This window comes from Acomys russatus, chromosome 2 (assembly GCF_903995435.1).
Source record: "Acomys russatus chromosome 2, mAcoRus1.1, whole genome shotgun sequence".
In the NCBI taxonomy this organism is placed as follows: domain Eukaryota; kingdom Metazoa; phylum Chordata; class Mammalia; order Rodentia; family Muridae; genus Acomys; species Acomys russatus.
The window spans coordinates 57,442,353-57,460,111 of NC_067138.1; the positions used below are offsets into that span (position 1 = coordinate 57,442,353).

Here is a 17,759-nt window from a genome sequence, read left to right on the forward strand (position 1 = left end):
TGGGCACCCATGGCCCTTAGGACTCCTAAACTGGGGGTGAAGGGTGGGGCAGTAGCAGGGGTGGGGCAGCTCACCGGCTGTCGCAGATGGTCTTGGTGAAGAAACGCAGGTACTGGTAGATCTCCAGGCTATCCTGCAGCCGCAGGATCTCCTCTTCGTTGTACTTGAAGATGGCCAAAGCATATCGGAACACCACCTGGGGCACAGTGGGGGCTCAGGTGGGGTGCAGGAGCTCAGGCAGGTACTGTTCAGGGAAAGGCCCAGAGGCTCTGGGAATGTGGAGATTTCTGACAGGCCAGAGTGGAAGCCTAGAGGGATAATGTGTGGGAGCAGCCAGAACAGGTGACAGCAGACCCTGAAGGGAGCACAGCTTGGAACACTGCTCTATGCCTAGCCTTTCAAGGCTTGATCTCTTTACGAGGCATGAGGAGGCATGCCTTGCTGGAGTCAAGAGGGTTAGACCACCAGTAGTATCTTTGCTGGTGGGTCTCCTGGCAAGGTTGTAGGCAAGGCTTGGACCAGACCATGCCTCAAAGACAAGGCCACTGCTTCCTCATATTACACAGAGCATTTCAGAGTTAAAGGAGCTGTGCTCTCAGGTGTCCCAAATGGCTCTGACAGGTAGCAATCTTTCCCTTCTGTGGGGCCTGGCTGGGCAGCTGGGCCCAGGCATACTCACCTTTGTCCCTTCATATAGGAAGGCATCCCAGACTCGGAGGAGAATGTCACTGATGAGAGAGTCCGCAAAGAGCACGAGGAACCAGTTGAAGGTGATGAGAGAGAGGTCTATATGGTGGTGCCCCAGGTGTGCAGTCAGGCGGGGCAGCTTCTCTGAGAGGAGGTCCTGGAGTACCCGCTGGTCCACCTGGGGGTCCGATTGCTCATCAGACCCCATTGCAGAGCTACTGGGTGGGCCCTACCTTGTACTGGGGACCAGGGTGTCTGTCTGTGAGTGTGTGTGTGTGTGTGTGCGCGCGCACATGTATGTTGCAGTGACATCACAATTGCTCCTGAGAGACTGCATGGGTCTCTTCACGGGTAAGTTCTTGGCCCCTTCACTCAGCCAATGTCCTTGCAGCTAATTGGTCTCATTTTTAAAAACAAGGAACATTTTTTCTAGATTGCTTCTCTAGACCCATATTTGCCTGACTCTTTGAAGATTTATTTATTTATTGTGTATACACTGTTATGCCTGCATATAACACATGCATGCCAGAAGAGGGCATCAGATCTCATTATAGATGGGTGTGAGCCACCTTGTGGTTGCTGGGAATTGAACTCAGGACCTTTGTAAAAACACCGGTGCTCTTAACCTCTGAGCCATCTTTCCAGCTCAACCTGACTCTTAAGATGCTTGGCAGACACTTGAGGTGAGGGCCTGGGACAGATACTGATGGGGAGGTACAGTGTCCTGCCATGTCAGGTAGCAGAAATCTAAAGTAGAAAGCTATGGCCACAGCTGTTACTGACCTCTCCTGATGGCTTTGGTATATTTGTTTCAGTGGACATGGCTGGTTCCTCCCTGATTACTCCTCCTCCTTGGGAGTCTATGTCCCTAGGGATCCGTGTCCCCTCCTGCTCCTCCTTGCCTAGAGCCATGACAAGTCTCCCCTGTGCAAGTCCATCTGGGCTTCAGTGTTGTTGTAGTGAGCACTCAGGAGCACCCTCCCTCTCTCGCCCAGAGACATGGCAGCATCAGGTGAGCTACCAGATCCATGATGCTGTGGAGCCAGAGAATGGCTTGTGGTCCACACCAAGGCAGTCAAGGCAGGGGGGCAGCCCTCTTCCCTGTCCTAGTAACCAGGGACTCTAGGTCCTAGGCTGCCTACTTTCTCTTCGGTTCTGAATGTGTAAAATGCTTCGTGACCAAAATAAAACCAAAAGTAAGCTTGATGCTGGTGTTCAGTGCATCTCCCTTTCAGAGACGCTGAGATCCAGAGGTGAAATATGGTATTTCCCAGCCTGCCTTATAGCCAGGGAGAGGCAAGACCTAAAATATAGTTCTGACTATAGGACTTAAGGAGAAAGGAGAAAGTAGAAACTGCAGACTGAAAGAGCCAGGCCCCACCTTTGCCTTTTTCTTCTGGCATACACCATGGCCACAAGGTTAAGGGTGGTGCAGCCTTCTTGTAACCTGGGCAGAGCCACAGGGTTTGCTATGGGTCTCTTGGGTGACAAATATGGGGATGGCAGAGTAGGGAGCTGGGAGGAGCCTGACCCGATGGTATCAAGGACCATACTTAGGCCCCTCCTCTCTGTGAAGCCAAAGTCCCTTCTCTGACTTTCTAAACCCAAGCTGGCTCTCTGTCCTTGAAGCTGCACCTGATTCCTGCCATCCAAAGGGCAGCTCAGGAGGAGGGTGTGGGCGTCAGACATGGCTGTGCGAGGGAAGAGAGCTAAAGTGGGAGGCTGGGGGTAGGAAGGATGAAGTCTACCAAGCAGAGGGCTGCCTCAGCAAGAATGGGGTGGGGCTAGGGGGCCAGGGCGTGACTTTGTACTTATAATGCCGAAGTCCACGAAGTGATCGTATTTCTATTCTAGAGTAGACCGGCCTGGGGTTCAGAAAGGTGACATGTGGAGGTCAGACAGCCAATGAATGGGCTGTAAGCCCTGCTCTGCCTGATTCAGGGCAGCAACACCCCCTCAGGGTGCACACACATCATAAGTGTGTGCAAAGATGGTGATCACCTCCAGCCCACTGCCTATCCCACCATCCTGTGGTCTCTCTCAATTCTTGCCTGGCAGATGGCAAGGGGATTTCTATCTCCCCTCCCTAGAAGCAATTCTTCCCAGTGGTATGATGTCACCACTGGACTAACGCACCAGCCAGGGCCTCACAATCTTATGTGGGAGGGGGGTGTCAGACTTCAGCGCAAGGGAATGTCTAACAGCCGGAGAGGGGTTAAAGGCCCCCTGTGTAGGAGAGGTGGGAGCCCCAGCATCTGCTGGCCTGGAGGAACTCCTCTGGGGGACTGCTTCAGATGGGTGCCATGTACTGTACCGCCCCCTGCTCACCTGGGATGCAGTCAGCGTCTTGCTGTAGTATTCAGCTGGCAGTATCGTCTCCACAATGGCCACCAGGCACCAGAAGGCACTCTCTTCATCCTCTAGGACCAACAGGGCGATGGCTGCCAGCCTGCAGAGGAAGGAGAAGCCTGGAGTGACCCACAGCAACTGCAGTGCTGCATGGCAGAGGTTGTAGGCCCTGGGGCCGAGTCCTCCTATAGGGCACTGACCTAGCCCTACTCCTGGACCAGACTGGTAGTCATGGCACCTGGGGTGAGACACTGTTATGGGGAGGATGCCCAGGTTAACTTTCAGAGCCATCAGGACCAGAGGCTCTGAGGCTGCTCGGCTCGGGTGTGAACTATGGTAAGAACTGTTTCCTAGGCAGCCTTAGGTAAAGTATTTACCCACTCTTAGCCACAGCTTCCTCATAAGCATCAAGGCTGCCTGAGGACCAATGGTCAGCCTGTTGGCTGTCAGTACATTTGGTGTCCAACCCAGAGTGTTTGCATACACACTGGGCAAGCTCAGAGAGTCTCTCAGGGACCCTACCCACCTGCCAGAGCTGTGTGGTTCCAAGTAAGAGCAGACCTCATGCCCTACTCACTGGCACACTCCTGTGCTTAGCACACACCTCCTAGGTACCTTCATCCAGCTACCAGGTCCTTCTGAGACCAGGGGCAGGACAGACACAAGCCTGGAGCTGAGTGGTGACATCTTCCCCAGAGAAGCACCCCACTGCTCCCATCTTCCCTGAGGGGGACACATCCAGGGCCAATCAGCATGTCTTCCACGGAGCCTGGGAAACACAAGGTCCCACATCCGGAGAACGCTGCCCACTCCAGCCACTCTTGGAGGCTCACGGTGCTCAATCTCAGCAAAGCCTTAGGACATTCTGCAGCAATAAGCTCCTAGGAGACTCTGGTGCAAGGGGGTCCTGGGAACCAGGGAGCCCCTCTGAGCATTACACATGCCTCTTCAGGGCACCTGAAGGGAGGAAAGCTGAAAGTTGTGGGCTTTCTGTAGACTTAGAAAAACTTTGATTTTTATTTTTTGGTTTATTTATTTATTTATTTATTTATTTTTGAAACAAGGTCTCACTATGTAGCCTTGGTTGTCCTGGCACTCATTCTTTAGACCAGGCTGGTCTCGAACTCAGAGAACTGAGTGCTGGGATTAAAGGTGTGCGCTGCCACCACTACCACGACCCAGCTTTGCTTTGCTTTTTTTTTTTTTTTTTACTAAAACTTATTTGTTTTTGTCTGTTTGTTTGTTTGTTTGTTGAGACAGCCTCACTATATAGCCAGGATGGCCTAGGACTTGCAACCCTTGGCCTCAGTCTTCGCATGCTGGGATTACAGGTGTATACCACCACAGCCTGTGCTGCAGAATCCTTTCAGAACCAGGTATTTATGATTCTTGGGGTTTTTCATAGATTTGATTTGTGACCTTCATCTTCTTTTGAGGTTCATGACTTTTAGAACCGCGCTGATTCTCACAAGGGATGGTGGTAAGGGATCCTTTCTCTTTTCCTAGCCAACTGGGAAGGAACCGCTCCCTGCTCTGGCTCTGGCTTATGTATTTACACAAACCCTCCTGAGTCTGAGCTGAGTGCAAAAAGAGAAAAACAGCCGTAGGTCTCCTGGGACACAGAAGGCTCTGCCTCTAGGAGCTAGGGGAGGGGACCTGCAGAGGTCACTGGGTTCAAGAACAGAAAACATCCTGTGTGTCACCCTACCAACGCCACCCTACCAATCCACCCTACCAATGCCCAAAGCAGACACATGTAATTGGTTATAGAGCTTTTTGCTACTGCTCCCAGACACTATCCCAGAAATTCCTTCAAACACGCCTCTAGCAGCTTCTTCCTATAGGTCACCTCTGGCCAAGGTAGACTTCTTACTGCACAGATGGGGAAACTGGAACTCACTAGGCACCCAGTCCAGGATGCCAAAGCCCAGCCTGCTGCTGTCTATCCTACCCCACCTGTCCCCCAAAGCCCAGGGTGTCCTCAGATCAGGAACTGTTGTCAGAGTTGGTTTAGACTTCTCATACAGAAGACCAGTCCCCACCAGGGCTCACCATGGCTGCGGGGCTACCGGACAGCAACGAGACAGCAAAGGCAAGTGTAGGTGGGGGAAAAGCACATTTAATTCACTCCAGTTCTTTTCATAGGGAATTGGGCTTCAAACGCTTGCACTAAGCTGGCATTAGACATGTCCACATTATGCCACCTCAGGACCAAGCACCTTGTCTTAGGCGTAGGCTGTTTATTCTGATACAATGTATGCAGTTCTAAGGTCTACCATTAGATGGCGACATAGACAGCCATAAGAGGCTTGCAGCTGCAAAAACACACCTCTCTGGAAATCCAGACAGGCTCTATTATACTCAGCTTTCTATTTAAAGCGATAGTATAAATATTTGCGTGAACACCAATTATGCAAATCAACTTAAATAAAGGCAGCATAGAGAGATATATTGAAAGCCACCTGCCCCTTTTGTTTCCCTTTTCCCCTATGGCCTTCTGTTCTCACATTACTTCCTTCTACATTAGGGCATCTTGCTCCTGAGGCTGACTTTATTTAAGGGACCGTTCCCTGTCCCTTAGCCACTGGCCAACCTCCGAAGTCCAGAGCCCCTGTGTGGCTAAGTGCCCCAGGACTCTAAAAAAAAAAAAAAAAAAAAAAGACACATGGGATCAGGAAGGCTGTGGGGTGACACAGCATGTCCTCTGCCCAGCCTCCACTTAGAGGTGGGTTGTGGGAAGGCCTGAGCACAAGGCCCACCCAGGGCCAGGGACTGCTGGGCTGCCATGCGTGGTGCAATTGTGGACAGCTTCCTCCTCATCTCAGGTCTCAGCTGGAAAGTGGGGCACCCATTTCCACCTGCAGGGCCACTCGCCGAATCCCAGAGCAGCGGTCTCTAAAACCTATTCTGTTTTCATTTGTTGGAGGGTGCTGAGGATTAGACCCAGGACCCTGCACATGCTTGGCAAACACCTGATCACTGAGCTACATCCTCAGGTGTTTTTCTTTTCTGAGACAAGGTACTTGCTAAATCGTGCAGGCTGCCCTTGAACTCAACTATAGGCCAGAAAGGCCTCAAACTTGTGATTTTCCTGGTTCAGCCCCTTGTGTAGCTAAGATTATAGGCCTCTGCCGCCACACCCATCTTAACTCCTACTTTTTTATTGTTGTTGTCAAGAATTCATTTGTAAGAATAGCATTTACTGCTTTACTTGTTCTGATTTTTTAAATAAAAAAGGGATTCCTTATTATTTTTATGTGTATCTGCGTGTGTGTGTGTGTGCTTACATGGGTTTACATGCACCACATTTAGGCGTGTGTGTCCATGAAAGGCAGAAGAGGGTGACAGATCCCTGAAAGCTGGAGTTATGGCTAGTTATAGGTCACCATGTGGCTGTTGGGAACTAAATCCTGTTCCTCTGAAGGCACGGCAAGTGTTCCTAATGACCAAACTGTGCTGGCTAGCATGTTATCAGCTTGACACAGCTAGAGTCACTTGGGAAAAAGGAAATCTCAAATGAGAAAACACCTCCATGAGATTGTCCAATAGGCAAGGCTGTGAGGCATTTTCTTAACTAGTGTTTGATGTGGAAAGGCCTAGTCTACTGTGAGTGGTGCCATTCCTAGGAGGTGGTCTTGGGTGCTATAAGAAAGTAGGCTGAGCAAGCCATGGGAGCAAGCCAGCAAGCAGTGTTCCTTCATCACCTCTATGTCAGTCTCTGCCTTGAATTCCTGCCCTGACTTCCCTGGATGATGGACCACAGCAGTAAGGTGAAATGCACTCTTTCCTCCGCAAGATGCTTTCAGTCATAGTGTTTTTATCACAATAATAGAACCAGTAAGACACCATCTCTCTAGCCATGCACACTTGTGTTTATGTATGCATGGTGATACGCATGTGCGAGCGGGTGGAGGTGTGTGGGAGCTGATTCTCTCCCTCTGTCACATGTGTGCCATCCCGTGGCTCGAGCCCAGATCATCAAGTGTGACAGCCAACACCTTTGCCTCCTGGGCCATCTTGCCAGCCCATTCACAGCTATTCCTAAGGAAGCTTTACACTCGTGGGGCTGGAGAGATGGCCCAGAGGTTAAGAGCACTGACTGCTCTTCCAGAGGTCCTGAGTTCAATTACCAGCAACCACATGGTGGCTCTCAACCATCTGTAATGATGCCCTCTTCTGGCCTGCAGGTGGACATGCAGACAGAACACTGTATATATATATAATAACAAATAAATCTTTAAAAAACAAAAAAGAAGCTTCGCACGGTCTTGCTGGGTTGGTAAAGAGTGGGCAGGCTGTCTACAGGGCATCACCTGTGCTGGGCAGTGCAGAAATACAACCCGACAGTCTTGCTGAGGGGTGTGGACTCAGCTACATGACTGCTGGGAGTTTAACTCACAAACCCCAGAAGTTACATACACATGCTCAATTTCACTCACATTTAGACTGGAAATAGGAATGCAGAAAATCCCTGCCCTTGGGACCCATTGAAATGTGAGTGAGGACATCCTGAGCGCTGGCTCTGTGCTAAATAAATGTCACACATCGCCTGTTCTGACGGAAGAGCAGACAGCTTATGGAGATTTGGCTCGAGGATATGTGTGCTCCAACTAAATGGAGTCAAACTGGCTGTGGGAAATATCCGAGACTATGTAGTTTCTATGGCAATAACCAGGGTTCTCATGAGAGTCCCCCAGTGTTGGGGGGCGGGCGACGACAGCCACCTCTCCAACTGAGTGGTTCCATCTCCCTCTGCTGTTGACTAAAGCCAAGCAGGCAGTAACTGAGGCTGGACCACTCACACTCTACTTTTGCAATTTCAGGCCTGGAATGAGGGCGTAAGGGTGGGAGGGGAGAGCGGAAGTGGGGGAGACTCAAGGGCTGAGGTCTCTGGTGAGGCAGCCCTGATGGAACCAACACGTCCAAAGAATGAGTGGCAGCGGCTGCGCTACTGAGAGAAGACATGAAGAGTGAGAGGCCGGAGCCTGTGTGGCTGCAGAGGGTTGGGGAGGGAAAGCACGGGAGGAATGCAGGCATGCACGCTGGCTTCTGGTCCTCCGGTCTGCTTTCTTTCTTTGTACCATTTACAAACTCCCGTTGCTCTGGGCTCCTCTGGGTGGGTTTTGTCTGAGCACATGATCTTGACGCAGCCTCTCTGGCTGGCACTATAGAGAGCCACTCCTGACCACGTTCCACAAGTAGAACCTCCCTACGTCAGGTCAGGGCACACAGGCGGAGGACCCAGACCCCAACCTGTCTCAGCCATGAACACGCCCTCTCTCTGTCTCTCAGGGGAGAAGAACAGGCCTCCTGGGCTCTGAGCCCCGAGACAGAGTAATGGTGGCAAGAGAAGCCTGTGTTCTCACCACTGTGGCACTCACCTGTTCAGGCCTTGGCAGTAGCCGATGGTGGGGTTCTGCCAGGAGAAGGCCAGGAGCACACGACGGAGCTTGCCCGGGAAGCTGGAGGTGGGGCAGGTGAAGTGCTTGTTGGTGGGGAAGGTCCGGTTGAGGTCTAGCTCAATCTGGCGGGCAGCAGGGTGCTCGCATGCCCGGCCCCGGCCCAGAAGCTCCTGGTAGCAGCCTGGAGAGTGCAGGGACTGGACACGGTGGTGGATCAGCCACCTCCAGACCCGTGGACGGTGCTCTCGGGGCACACCCACCCGTAGCAACTGCTTGAGCTCTGCTGAGGGCACGAGTTCCGTCAGGGCAGCCCAGCGGTCCCGTAGTGGCCGCTCCACAGCCTTGAGGGCCAATAGGTGGTGGGAGCGCACCTCCAAGGCCTGGATCTTGGCTAGCAGTTTCAGGTCTTCCACCTCGTAGTCCGGCACCGTCAGGAAGCCATAATCGTCATACTCACTGTTGGCAAAAGGGACACATCAGCATGTCTGTCCCTAGATGGGCTTCCACTCTGGCTGCACTGATCCCATCCGAGAGCCCAGCCTCAGTTTGCTTATTAGTACAATTAGGAGAACCTCCTGAAGTTGAGGGAGAGTCCCTTGATAAACAGAAGAGCCCATTTGTGGCCCAGGAGAGATGCACTCACCAACATAATTGTGTGTCCTGTAATGTGCCACCTCAGTCATGCCAGGGAGCCTGTGAGGCAGGCTCTTTACCTGCATTACATGGGGGCTGAGTATGGAGTGCAGAGAGGCAAAGTGACTTGCTTAGGGACACAAAGCAAAATAGGCAGACTCCTGCTAGCGACCCCACAGCCTATGTGTCATAGCTTCCCGCTTTTGCTGCGCTCAGCAAGGGTTTGGCTCGAGGAGGCAGTTCAGGTAGTGCTGGGCGTGGTGACTGTGTGGTCTGTGTGCCTCCAACGAGCCTACCCGCCTCAGCAGGCACCGAATACTATGTGCCCAGAGCCTGGGGAGTCCACAGCTGTGCAGTGCTGGCAGATGTAGCCAGTGGCAGCAGCAACAATGATCTCATCATGCCCACAGCCCCTCCCTGGTTGCCCACTGGGTTCACCTGATGGGGCTCAGCTCCATGCTGTCGGAGGCCTCTCCTGCTTCCCACTGCAGTGCCTCTTGGATCAGCTGCTGCAGCAGCTCAGGGAAGTTACCAGCCTCAGCCCCCGCTGCCTCCTGCAGCCTCCGAAGCGCGGCTAGGTACTTGCTTTCTACCTGGCAGTTCCTGGCTTGGAGGTAGGCGCACTGCGGGAGTAGAGCAGCTGGTCAGGCTTCTGGGATGTTCCGGGCTGCCAGGCTGCTGAAGCTCTGAACAGCTTCGAACCCTCCCAGCTTTGCTCTCCCTGCCCACCCTCTCTCCCGGGTAGACCCACAGACAGAGAAAGGAGGCGAGGCCTACAGCAGGGAAGTCAAAGAGAGCCAGGACCAAGGAGGGAGATGAATTCAAACTGAGGGGAGGGGAAGTGAGGGCAGACAGTGCAGCTCATGCCAGGCTTGGAGTCTCATCCTGGCTCAGACACTACAAGCAGTGTGGCCTGTGGCAAGTAAGCTAATGTGCTAGTTTACCCCCAACCCATAGCTCAGGTTCTTCATCTGCAGAGCAGGGGTAGCACGGGCTCTCCTCAGGATTCTGCCAAGGATCAGTGAACCCCATGTAAAGTCCTGCCAGGTCCTGGGCACAGAGGCAGCTCTTGGTAGGTGGCGACAGGCAGGGTACCGCCAGGGTACTTCTCTTGCCCTTATTTTCTGCTTTCCTTCCTTGGGCTTTCGGGCACCCTCTTCCTCAGCCTGCGGTGTGCCCCTGCACTCCCACCCCTACCCACATTTCAGTGCACATGTCAGATGGCTTCAGGTGAGTTGGGTGCACTCTCTGGGCCTTGCTTTTTGTCTCTGTGACATGGGGATGGTGGAATTTTACCCTGAAGCCTTTGCCATGACGGCTTGGCCAGCTTAATTCTTGTCTTAGTCTCAGGGCTGAGGCTGCAAACACGCAGTCCTGCTCAGGCACCACTTGTATGTGTCTACGGACACTTCAACCTAACTTCTTGGGAGCCCTTGGCCTTCCTACCCTCCTGGTTTCTCCCTGGCCACCTTCCTCTCACTGAGAACTTCTTGTGTCTTGTCCCCAACACTGCAGGGATTTTAGGTACAGACTCCAAACCGCCAACTCTACCTTTGGAAAAGGTAGAGTTTTTGGCAAAGCAGTCATAGGAGTGACAGGCCTGAGAGGATTAGGGGACTGGAGGTGAGAAAGGCAGGGGCAGGGAGGGCAGGAGCATGGGTGTGGCCACCAGCCCCTGGTACCTTGGTCAGCAGGGCCTTCTCCTTCTCTGCCACTCTCCTCCAGATCTTGGTGACCTGGTGGATCTCAGAGTTGAGGAAGCGGTTCTGAGTCTGATACGCTTCCATGTCATCCTGGAAAACAAGCACGGTGTGTCAGCAGTGTGCCACAAGCATCCTGGTCTGGAGAAGTCATCCTCGAATGAGCTGCCAAAGCTTCCTTCCTCGAGAAAGTCCCACAGCGGCACAGAAAGGGAGTCTGAAAGACTTCTCCAGCAAGGTATGGTAGGAAGCCGTAGGCCCGGAGTTCAAGATGGCTGCCATCTCTGAGCCATTCTGACCCTCCGTTTTCTCATCTGTGCAAGGACAGATATGCATCTCCCCCTTGGCAGCTGGGAGAGGACATTGCTGGCTGGCAGTGTCAGGTGACAGAGGGCAGCAAAGCACTCAAATGCAGTGTCTCTTTATATTTGGGTTACTTTGTTTTGTCGAGGCAGGGTCTTAGGGAGCCCAGGCTGGCTTCCAGCTCAGTGAGTAGTTGCAGGTGACCTTGAGTTCCTCCACTTCCTGCCTCCTCCCAAGGTCTAGGATAAGCCCCTAGACCTGCCCTGGTTGCTTTTAAATCAGTACATAGCGTCAGGTATTTGCAGTTGTATGTGGATTGCTCTTTGTCCGTATCACCTTGTAAACACGACTGTGCAATGCTTAAGCGTTTTATTATTTGTTTGCGTACTTTTGACCTGAGGACTCAACGCAGCCTGTGCAGCATCTAAGCATGGGCTCTGCCCATTCCCAGGGCCCCCTTCTTTTTTTTCCTTTTTCTATTTTCCTTTCTAATTTTGTTTGAACAGTGTCTCATGTATCCCAGGCTGGTCTCAGATTTGCTACATAGCTGAAGATGGCTTTGAACTCCCGACCCTCCTGCCTCCATCTCCTGAGTGGATGCAGCCCTGAACAGGGCCATGTCAAGGATGCCAATGCCTAGACCCATGGAAGTGGCAAGGCTTTCCCCTGGTGCAGCTGTATAGAATAATCCTCATTCTCTACTGAGTTTCCAGGCTACTGGTGCATCAAAGCACACTGGCCCACACCATCCCAGCCTTTCTGTATGTGTCTGTCATTTCTCTGTTCCCTTGCTGACCATGTCAGGTCAATCCCAAAGTTGTGCATGTCTTGGCAATAAGCATATACCACTATACACCCCCCAACTATGTATCCCAGGCTGGTCTCTAACTCACCCTCCTGCTTCAGGTGCTAGAAAAGGCGGGACACACAGCTGTGTGTCACCACGCTTAGTTCCAATAGTAACTTATTTATTTATTCTGATGGATGACTATTCTACTGGGAAATTTCCTATAGCTGACTTAGTCCCCGTCCTCCCTCCTTTTTTATGTTTTAAAACGTGAGCCCTGGGTATTTTAGCTGTTTCTTTAAGTATGGAGCTATCACAATAAACAGCTATGAGCTTTGAGCATTCCCCTCACCATCCAGTGTAGGGAGTGACTGCACACTGGAGAGATGAGAAGCTGGGTTAGCCACAGGAAGGTTCCATAGAGAGGTTCCACAGCTACGGCTGTGGCTCAGTCTTTGTTCTCTTAAGAAGAACATTCCAGAAGCCATTCAGGCACACTGCCCACTCATATCCCCAGAGAACCCAAGCCTTTCCTTTCCTGCTGGGGAAAAGTCCCAGGCTGTGGGTTCAGGAAGTGTTTTTACTAGTCACTCTGTGTGAGGGATACAAGATGGCTGCCACAGCCCATCTGCTGCCTTGGTCTGTGGGGCACCAGGTCCTGCCGCAGCTGATCCTGAGGACTCCTCCTCTGCACGTGAAATAAGCCACAGGCATCCAGGTGAGAGAATAAAGTTTCTGTCAGTCGCACAGTGCCACGATGTGCCATCTGTGGGCAATGAGTGTTAAAGAAGCATTGTTTCCATTTTACAGATGAGGAAACGTGGATCTAGAAGGTGAACCCCTCGGTAATGCAGCTGCTGTGGAAAAGCAAGCATCCTGACCTGGGAGTGTTCAGCCCTCAGCGGACAGGGCACTCAGCAGACACCACTGACTGCCCAAGGCACACCCAGTCCTGCTCCACGTTCCCACCCCTTCCTCACAGAGGCTCAGCGCAGGCACTTCTCAGACTTCGAGAATACAGATTTGTCACATAGGGTGCCTGTTTTCAGGTCAAAGGGTGCCAAGCCAAGAGGTGCCCAGGCAGGGAGGTGGGTGTGAGCACCCCTTAGAGTGCAGTGGGTAGGAATGGCAGCTGGGCAGCAGCCTCCAATCAGCTCAGTGCCCTACCTTGAGTGCTCCCCTTGGCTCAGAACTGCAGGGAGGAAAAAGAGAGACCTCAGAGAAGAAAAAAGCCACACAACGTCACAGCAAAGCAAGAGGAACATGTGCAGGCGAAGGGACCCAGGAGAGGAGCGCCTGCTGCTGCCTGCAAAGGGTCAGATGTCACAGACCATCACAGGAAATGCTCCTGTGGGAGCACCCTGAGTTTACAGTGATTCTGTTGTCCATGGTGTAAACCCATCGTCCCCCTCACGGCTCGGCTGTACCTGCCAACAGTGTACCTGCAAGGCTAGATTTCCCAGTATTCCCAGCTCTGATCCTCTCACTGCCCTAGACGGGACTTTCTTAGTCCAGCCTAGCCTCAATCTCTATGCTGAGGATGGCCTTGAATTCCTGATGTTTCTGCTTCCACTTCCCCGATAGGTACCGGGATTACCAGCCTGGTTTGTAATACTGGGCTACCTGCAACTCCAGCTCTGAAATTCAAGAGGGTCAATGACACTACTCTTGAAAAGACAGGATAAGAGGGCCTTTCCCCTAAGGCTGGGTGTCCTGTCTAAGGAAAGCAGGAAGCGTGAGTGCTCTCTATGGTCACATGATGATAAAGGCCTTCCAAGAGCTCAGAACTAAGACACACCTAATCCACACAGCTCTCTCAGGTCCCTGTACCTGGCTCAGGAGCATGCTCCACCAGCATAAGATGCCACGATGGCAAGTCTCCTCACAACGGGCCTCACTGATAAGTGATGTCCTCACAAATGTGAATGAGGGACACACGCTGGCTCCCGGGAGAGGAAGGATATCAAGTGGCCCTTGGCACCCCGGAGCCATGCAGGTGAGCTATATCTCAGCCCTGTGCTGCTGCTCTATTGGGTCTAGGACAAGGGACACCTGATGAGGAAGGAGGCACACAGGACAACATGAAGCACTACCAGTGCCTGGCCAGTGGCCTTCTGGCAGGCCTCAGGCCTCGGCTGATCTTCATTTTGTTGTATCCCTAAATAGCCCCGGACTTCAGGCTGACAACAGTCCTGCACTGGCTAGTTTGGGCTGGCAGACAAGGGGGTATGGGGGTATGGGGGTATGGGGGTATGGGTCTCTTCCCTTATCCTAAAGATTCTTCAGCCTCAGGAAGAGTTAGGCCACTTCCTTCAGAGGAGATAGAACTTATCCAAAGCCGCTCAGCTAGCAAGGCACGGAGCAGGACTCAGTGCCACGGCTGGCTTGCTTCATAGGGTGGGCAGTGGCCATGCTTGACTCACCAGAGGCTTCTCCTTTCTCTCTACCTCCCAGCAATCAGCAGTTCTTTGGTTCGAGTTGTGCAAGAACATGGGAGGCCACAAGGGGGCAGGGTTTGGGAGCAGACTGGCCCTGGTTGTGTATTGTCCTTAGAGACAGTGAGTGAGGGCCTCGAGCACTTATGGTCAGCCTTAGGCATGCTGCTGCTTGGGCAGCCCCTTGTCACAGCCTCCACAGAGAAGCCCGTGGCCCACAGCAGGTATTACACCTCAGATGACATCCTCAACCCTCCCGTCATGGTTGGCCCCTGTGAGTTGGGGTGGCCTGAAGAGAGAGATGAGGACAGAGAAGGGAAGCAGGGAGAGGCATTGAAGGTGGTACAGAGAGGCTGGGGTGGGGGGGGGGGGGGGGGGGGAGGGTGCAAAGCAGGTAGACCAGTCAGCAGACAAGAGCTCCACCCAGTCTTGCTCTCACCTCCTTGACAGCTGCCAGGCTAGCATCTTTGCTTTTAGCCTCAGCACTCAAAGCTGCGAAGTGGGAAGCCCCCATCTATCAGCCACTGCCTCACAGTGCCAGCACAGACCACAGAGAGCTGACACCGTACACACTGGAGGCAGTCCTGGCGTGGGGGAGCCCTCAGTGGTGACTACTGCCCTTGCCCTAGGACAGCCGCAGCAAGCACAGGCCACTTGTTCTATAAGTGAGACTGAGCTGAGGCTAGCCTGGGCTCCTCGGGGATCCTGGGCAACAGAACGGCACTGAAGAAGGCTGTGCAAGCCAGGCCCGACTGAGCTATTCTTGGGCATTTCAGCTCTTCATTGATAAGCTGGGAGCCTGCTCACTTTTCAGAGGCCCAGCACAGCATGAAAGATCAGATATGGGTGTTTTGGTTTCTTTGTAAACTCAGTTATGCTATGCAAACGTGTTTTTGTTTTAATCCCAAGTGTGGGATTTCAGTCTAGATTTAGTTTGTCCACAGCTGTTAATTGTCTCATGCAGGGCGTGGCTTTTGCCAGCTGGTAATGACCTGTCTTGCACTGCATGGAGAGGGGCGTGGTCTAGGGCTCTGAGGATATAAACGAGAGCCCAGAGAGTGTGGTGTGGGGCGCGGTGTGAGCACATGGTGTGTGAGTTTGAAGAGACCAGAGACAGAGGGAGAGAAATGTTTTGGGGTGCAGCGGCTTGGAGGAGACTGCTAGCTGTGTCTGCTGTTGACAGAGATGAATATAGCCCCAAAGACCCTTCGATCCTAAACAGCTGGGGGAAGTAAAGGGGTCCTTTCTCCCCACTAATCGTCTCTCTCATACATAGGGTTAGGAGGTTGGAAGGGACGTTGAGGTCTAAACATCCCAAATAAAGTAGAGTTTTAAAGAAAGAAAGAGTGTTACAGTCAGATTGCATTGGGACTTCACGAAGTGAGGGAGATTTCCCCCCTTGTTACCTAGCTCTTATTTGGATGTTTTAGAATGAGGGGCAGCTTCTGCCTCAACTAGAAGACCACATGTGGTACCCTTCCCAGGGGCCTGGAGAGCATGCTGGGTGGTGGTGGGGAACGTACCTTCAGGTGCTCCATTCTCTCCTGCTGGCTCAGGAAGTCACCATTGGCAGCATCGGCGCTCTGGGGCTGTGCAAGGTCTTCAGTGAGCTTCTGAGAGAGCTTGCAGATGACCTGCTGCTTGGCTTGGTTCTTGTCCATGAGCAGCTGCACGTGCTGCTGCAGCGCCTGCACCTGTTGCTCCCGCAGGCCCACCTCCTGCTCCAGGCGCTCCCGACCCTGCTCCAGAGCCTCCACCCGCTGGCTCAGCTCTGCGATCTGCCGCACCTTGTGCCTGACGAGCTCCAGCCGATCCCTGTCTCCGGTGGCTGCTAGGTACGCACTGGATGCTCGCTTCTCTTGCTGAGCAGCCTCTAGCGCCTTGTGTAGGATTATCACAAGTTCCTGGGTAGGAAGGGAACAGCCGTGAGTGCTGAACAGACCTGGCAGGTGCCAGTCGGGCACACATTATCCCAGTCCTCAGAACTCTGAGGTGCCCAGAAGCTCCTCTGGTTATCTTATCCCAACACTCCTTTCTGCTTTCTTGGGGCAGCAAGAGTAGTAGCTGAGCATAGGCTATCCAGCAAAAAACCAAACAACTACCCAAGCATATCCCAGCAAGCTCTGCCTTAACATGCATGAGCAGAGATGTGGGCAACTTCGGGGTCACCTCTGAGACCACTAGATACATGCCCCATGGATCCTGTTTTCTTTCCTTCTGGCTGGGAAGTGACTGGAAGGGACAGTTACCCAGCCCCCAAAGCTGAAGTTTGTGCTGAGGATAGCAGTGCTGCCCACCTTCACCAGCTCAGACTTGCTTACTGTTATCAGTGCTGGAGAAAATAGAAATACTATAGTGTCACGACCCCTCCAGTAGAGACTGTATGACAAATACTACACAAACCCGAGGCGATGACACCCCCCACACACATCAGGGAGAGCCTCCTGGAATGGGTCTGATGTTCCTGCCAGGAGTAACTAATTGTAGTTTTTCTTCTTACTCATTTGTTTTGGAATGCCTTTGTTTTTACTTTATCAGAACTTCTCAAATGTAATTATGTTGCTAATATACTCCTTAACTTGAGACCACAACCAAGGGTCATTCAGGCAGTTTTACCACCAAGTTCCGTCCCACTTGTTAATAAAAACATGGCTAGGGTTAATCATAGTTTATATTATGACTTACAAATAAAGTGTTTGAGAAAGCTCCAGATAGTGACGGAAGAGCTAAGAAAAAAAAACACAAAACAAAAAAACCCAAAACTGTTTTGACTCACAGATATTTGGCAAAATGAGAGAACACTGACCTTTGATAAAGAGGGCACATGCACTGATACCAATCTAATGACTTATGAGTGATTATTCAAGATTGACGACAACATTATTACTCTGCATCCTGTATTTTGGATTGTCTGGAAAAAATTGTAACCAGGAAAAAACACCTCCCCCATTTCAAAAATGTATAAAAACATGGCTTGCTAGTCTGCAAAATACACTCAGATGCAAACACTACCTCTGGCTGTTTGTCACTTGTCCACCTACACTTTGAGAACCCGTTCCCAAGGACCTATACCCGGCTGAGACAGTTCATGGCACTATAGGCTTTAGCATTCCGAGGCTTCTGTTACAGAAGCTGAACTGACCAACCCAGGTCTGTTTTGGAGAAGAACAAACTGACGCCCAGGAGACGAGAGTTCAGTCCCAGAGCATGCAGATCCCAAAGCCTGAAGGAAGGAAGTGCTGGGTAGCTCGGAAACAGCACTGGCGTTTCTCCTCTGACCCCACGTCTGCAGGGCCTCACTGTGCCTGAGAACACAGGCCTGCTGTGCCCAAAGCAGGGAGTGGACTGATCCAGGGCCCCCAGTCACTGTCCTGACCCCACTAGTGTACCTGGAACACACATCCTCTTAGTGACACCTCCACTGCGCCCGTGCAGCAGCGTTCTAGGGCGCGGACCAGCTGGA

The 17,759-nt window shown here is 52.3% G+C and overlaps 1 protein-coding gene across 1 annotated transcript in view; it reads right to left on the reverse strand.

The window, feature by feature from the left end:
• Nucleotides 1-17,759, reverse strand: part of Tbc1d2 (TBC1 domain family member 2) — a 47,442-nt gene that overhangs the window by 643 nt on the left and 29,040 nt on the right. The window contains exons 6-12 of the mRNA XM_051161790.1: nt 15,820-16,200; nt 10,754-10,864; nt 9,510-9,694; nt 8,418-8,894; nt 3,016-3,136; nt 680-865; nt 75-196 (exon numbers count right to left, since the gene is read on the reverse strand). Of these exons, the coding sequence (XP_051017747.1) occupies nt 75-196; nt 680-865; nt 3,016-3,136; nt 8,418-8,894; nt 9,510-9,694; nt 10,754-10,864; nt 15,820-16,200 (1,583 nt within the window). The remainder of the gene's footprint in view (nt 1-74; nt 197-679; nt 866-3,015; nt 3,137-8,417; nt 8,895-9,509; nt 9,695-10,753; nt 10,865-15,819; nt 16,201-17,759) is intronic.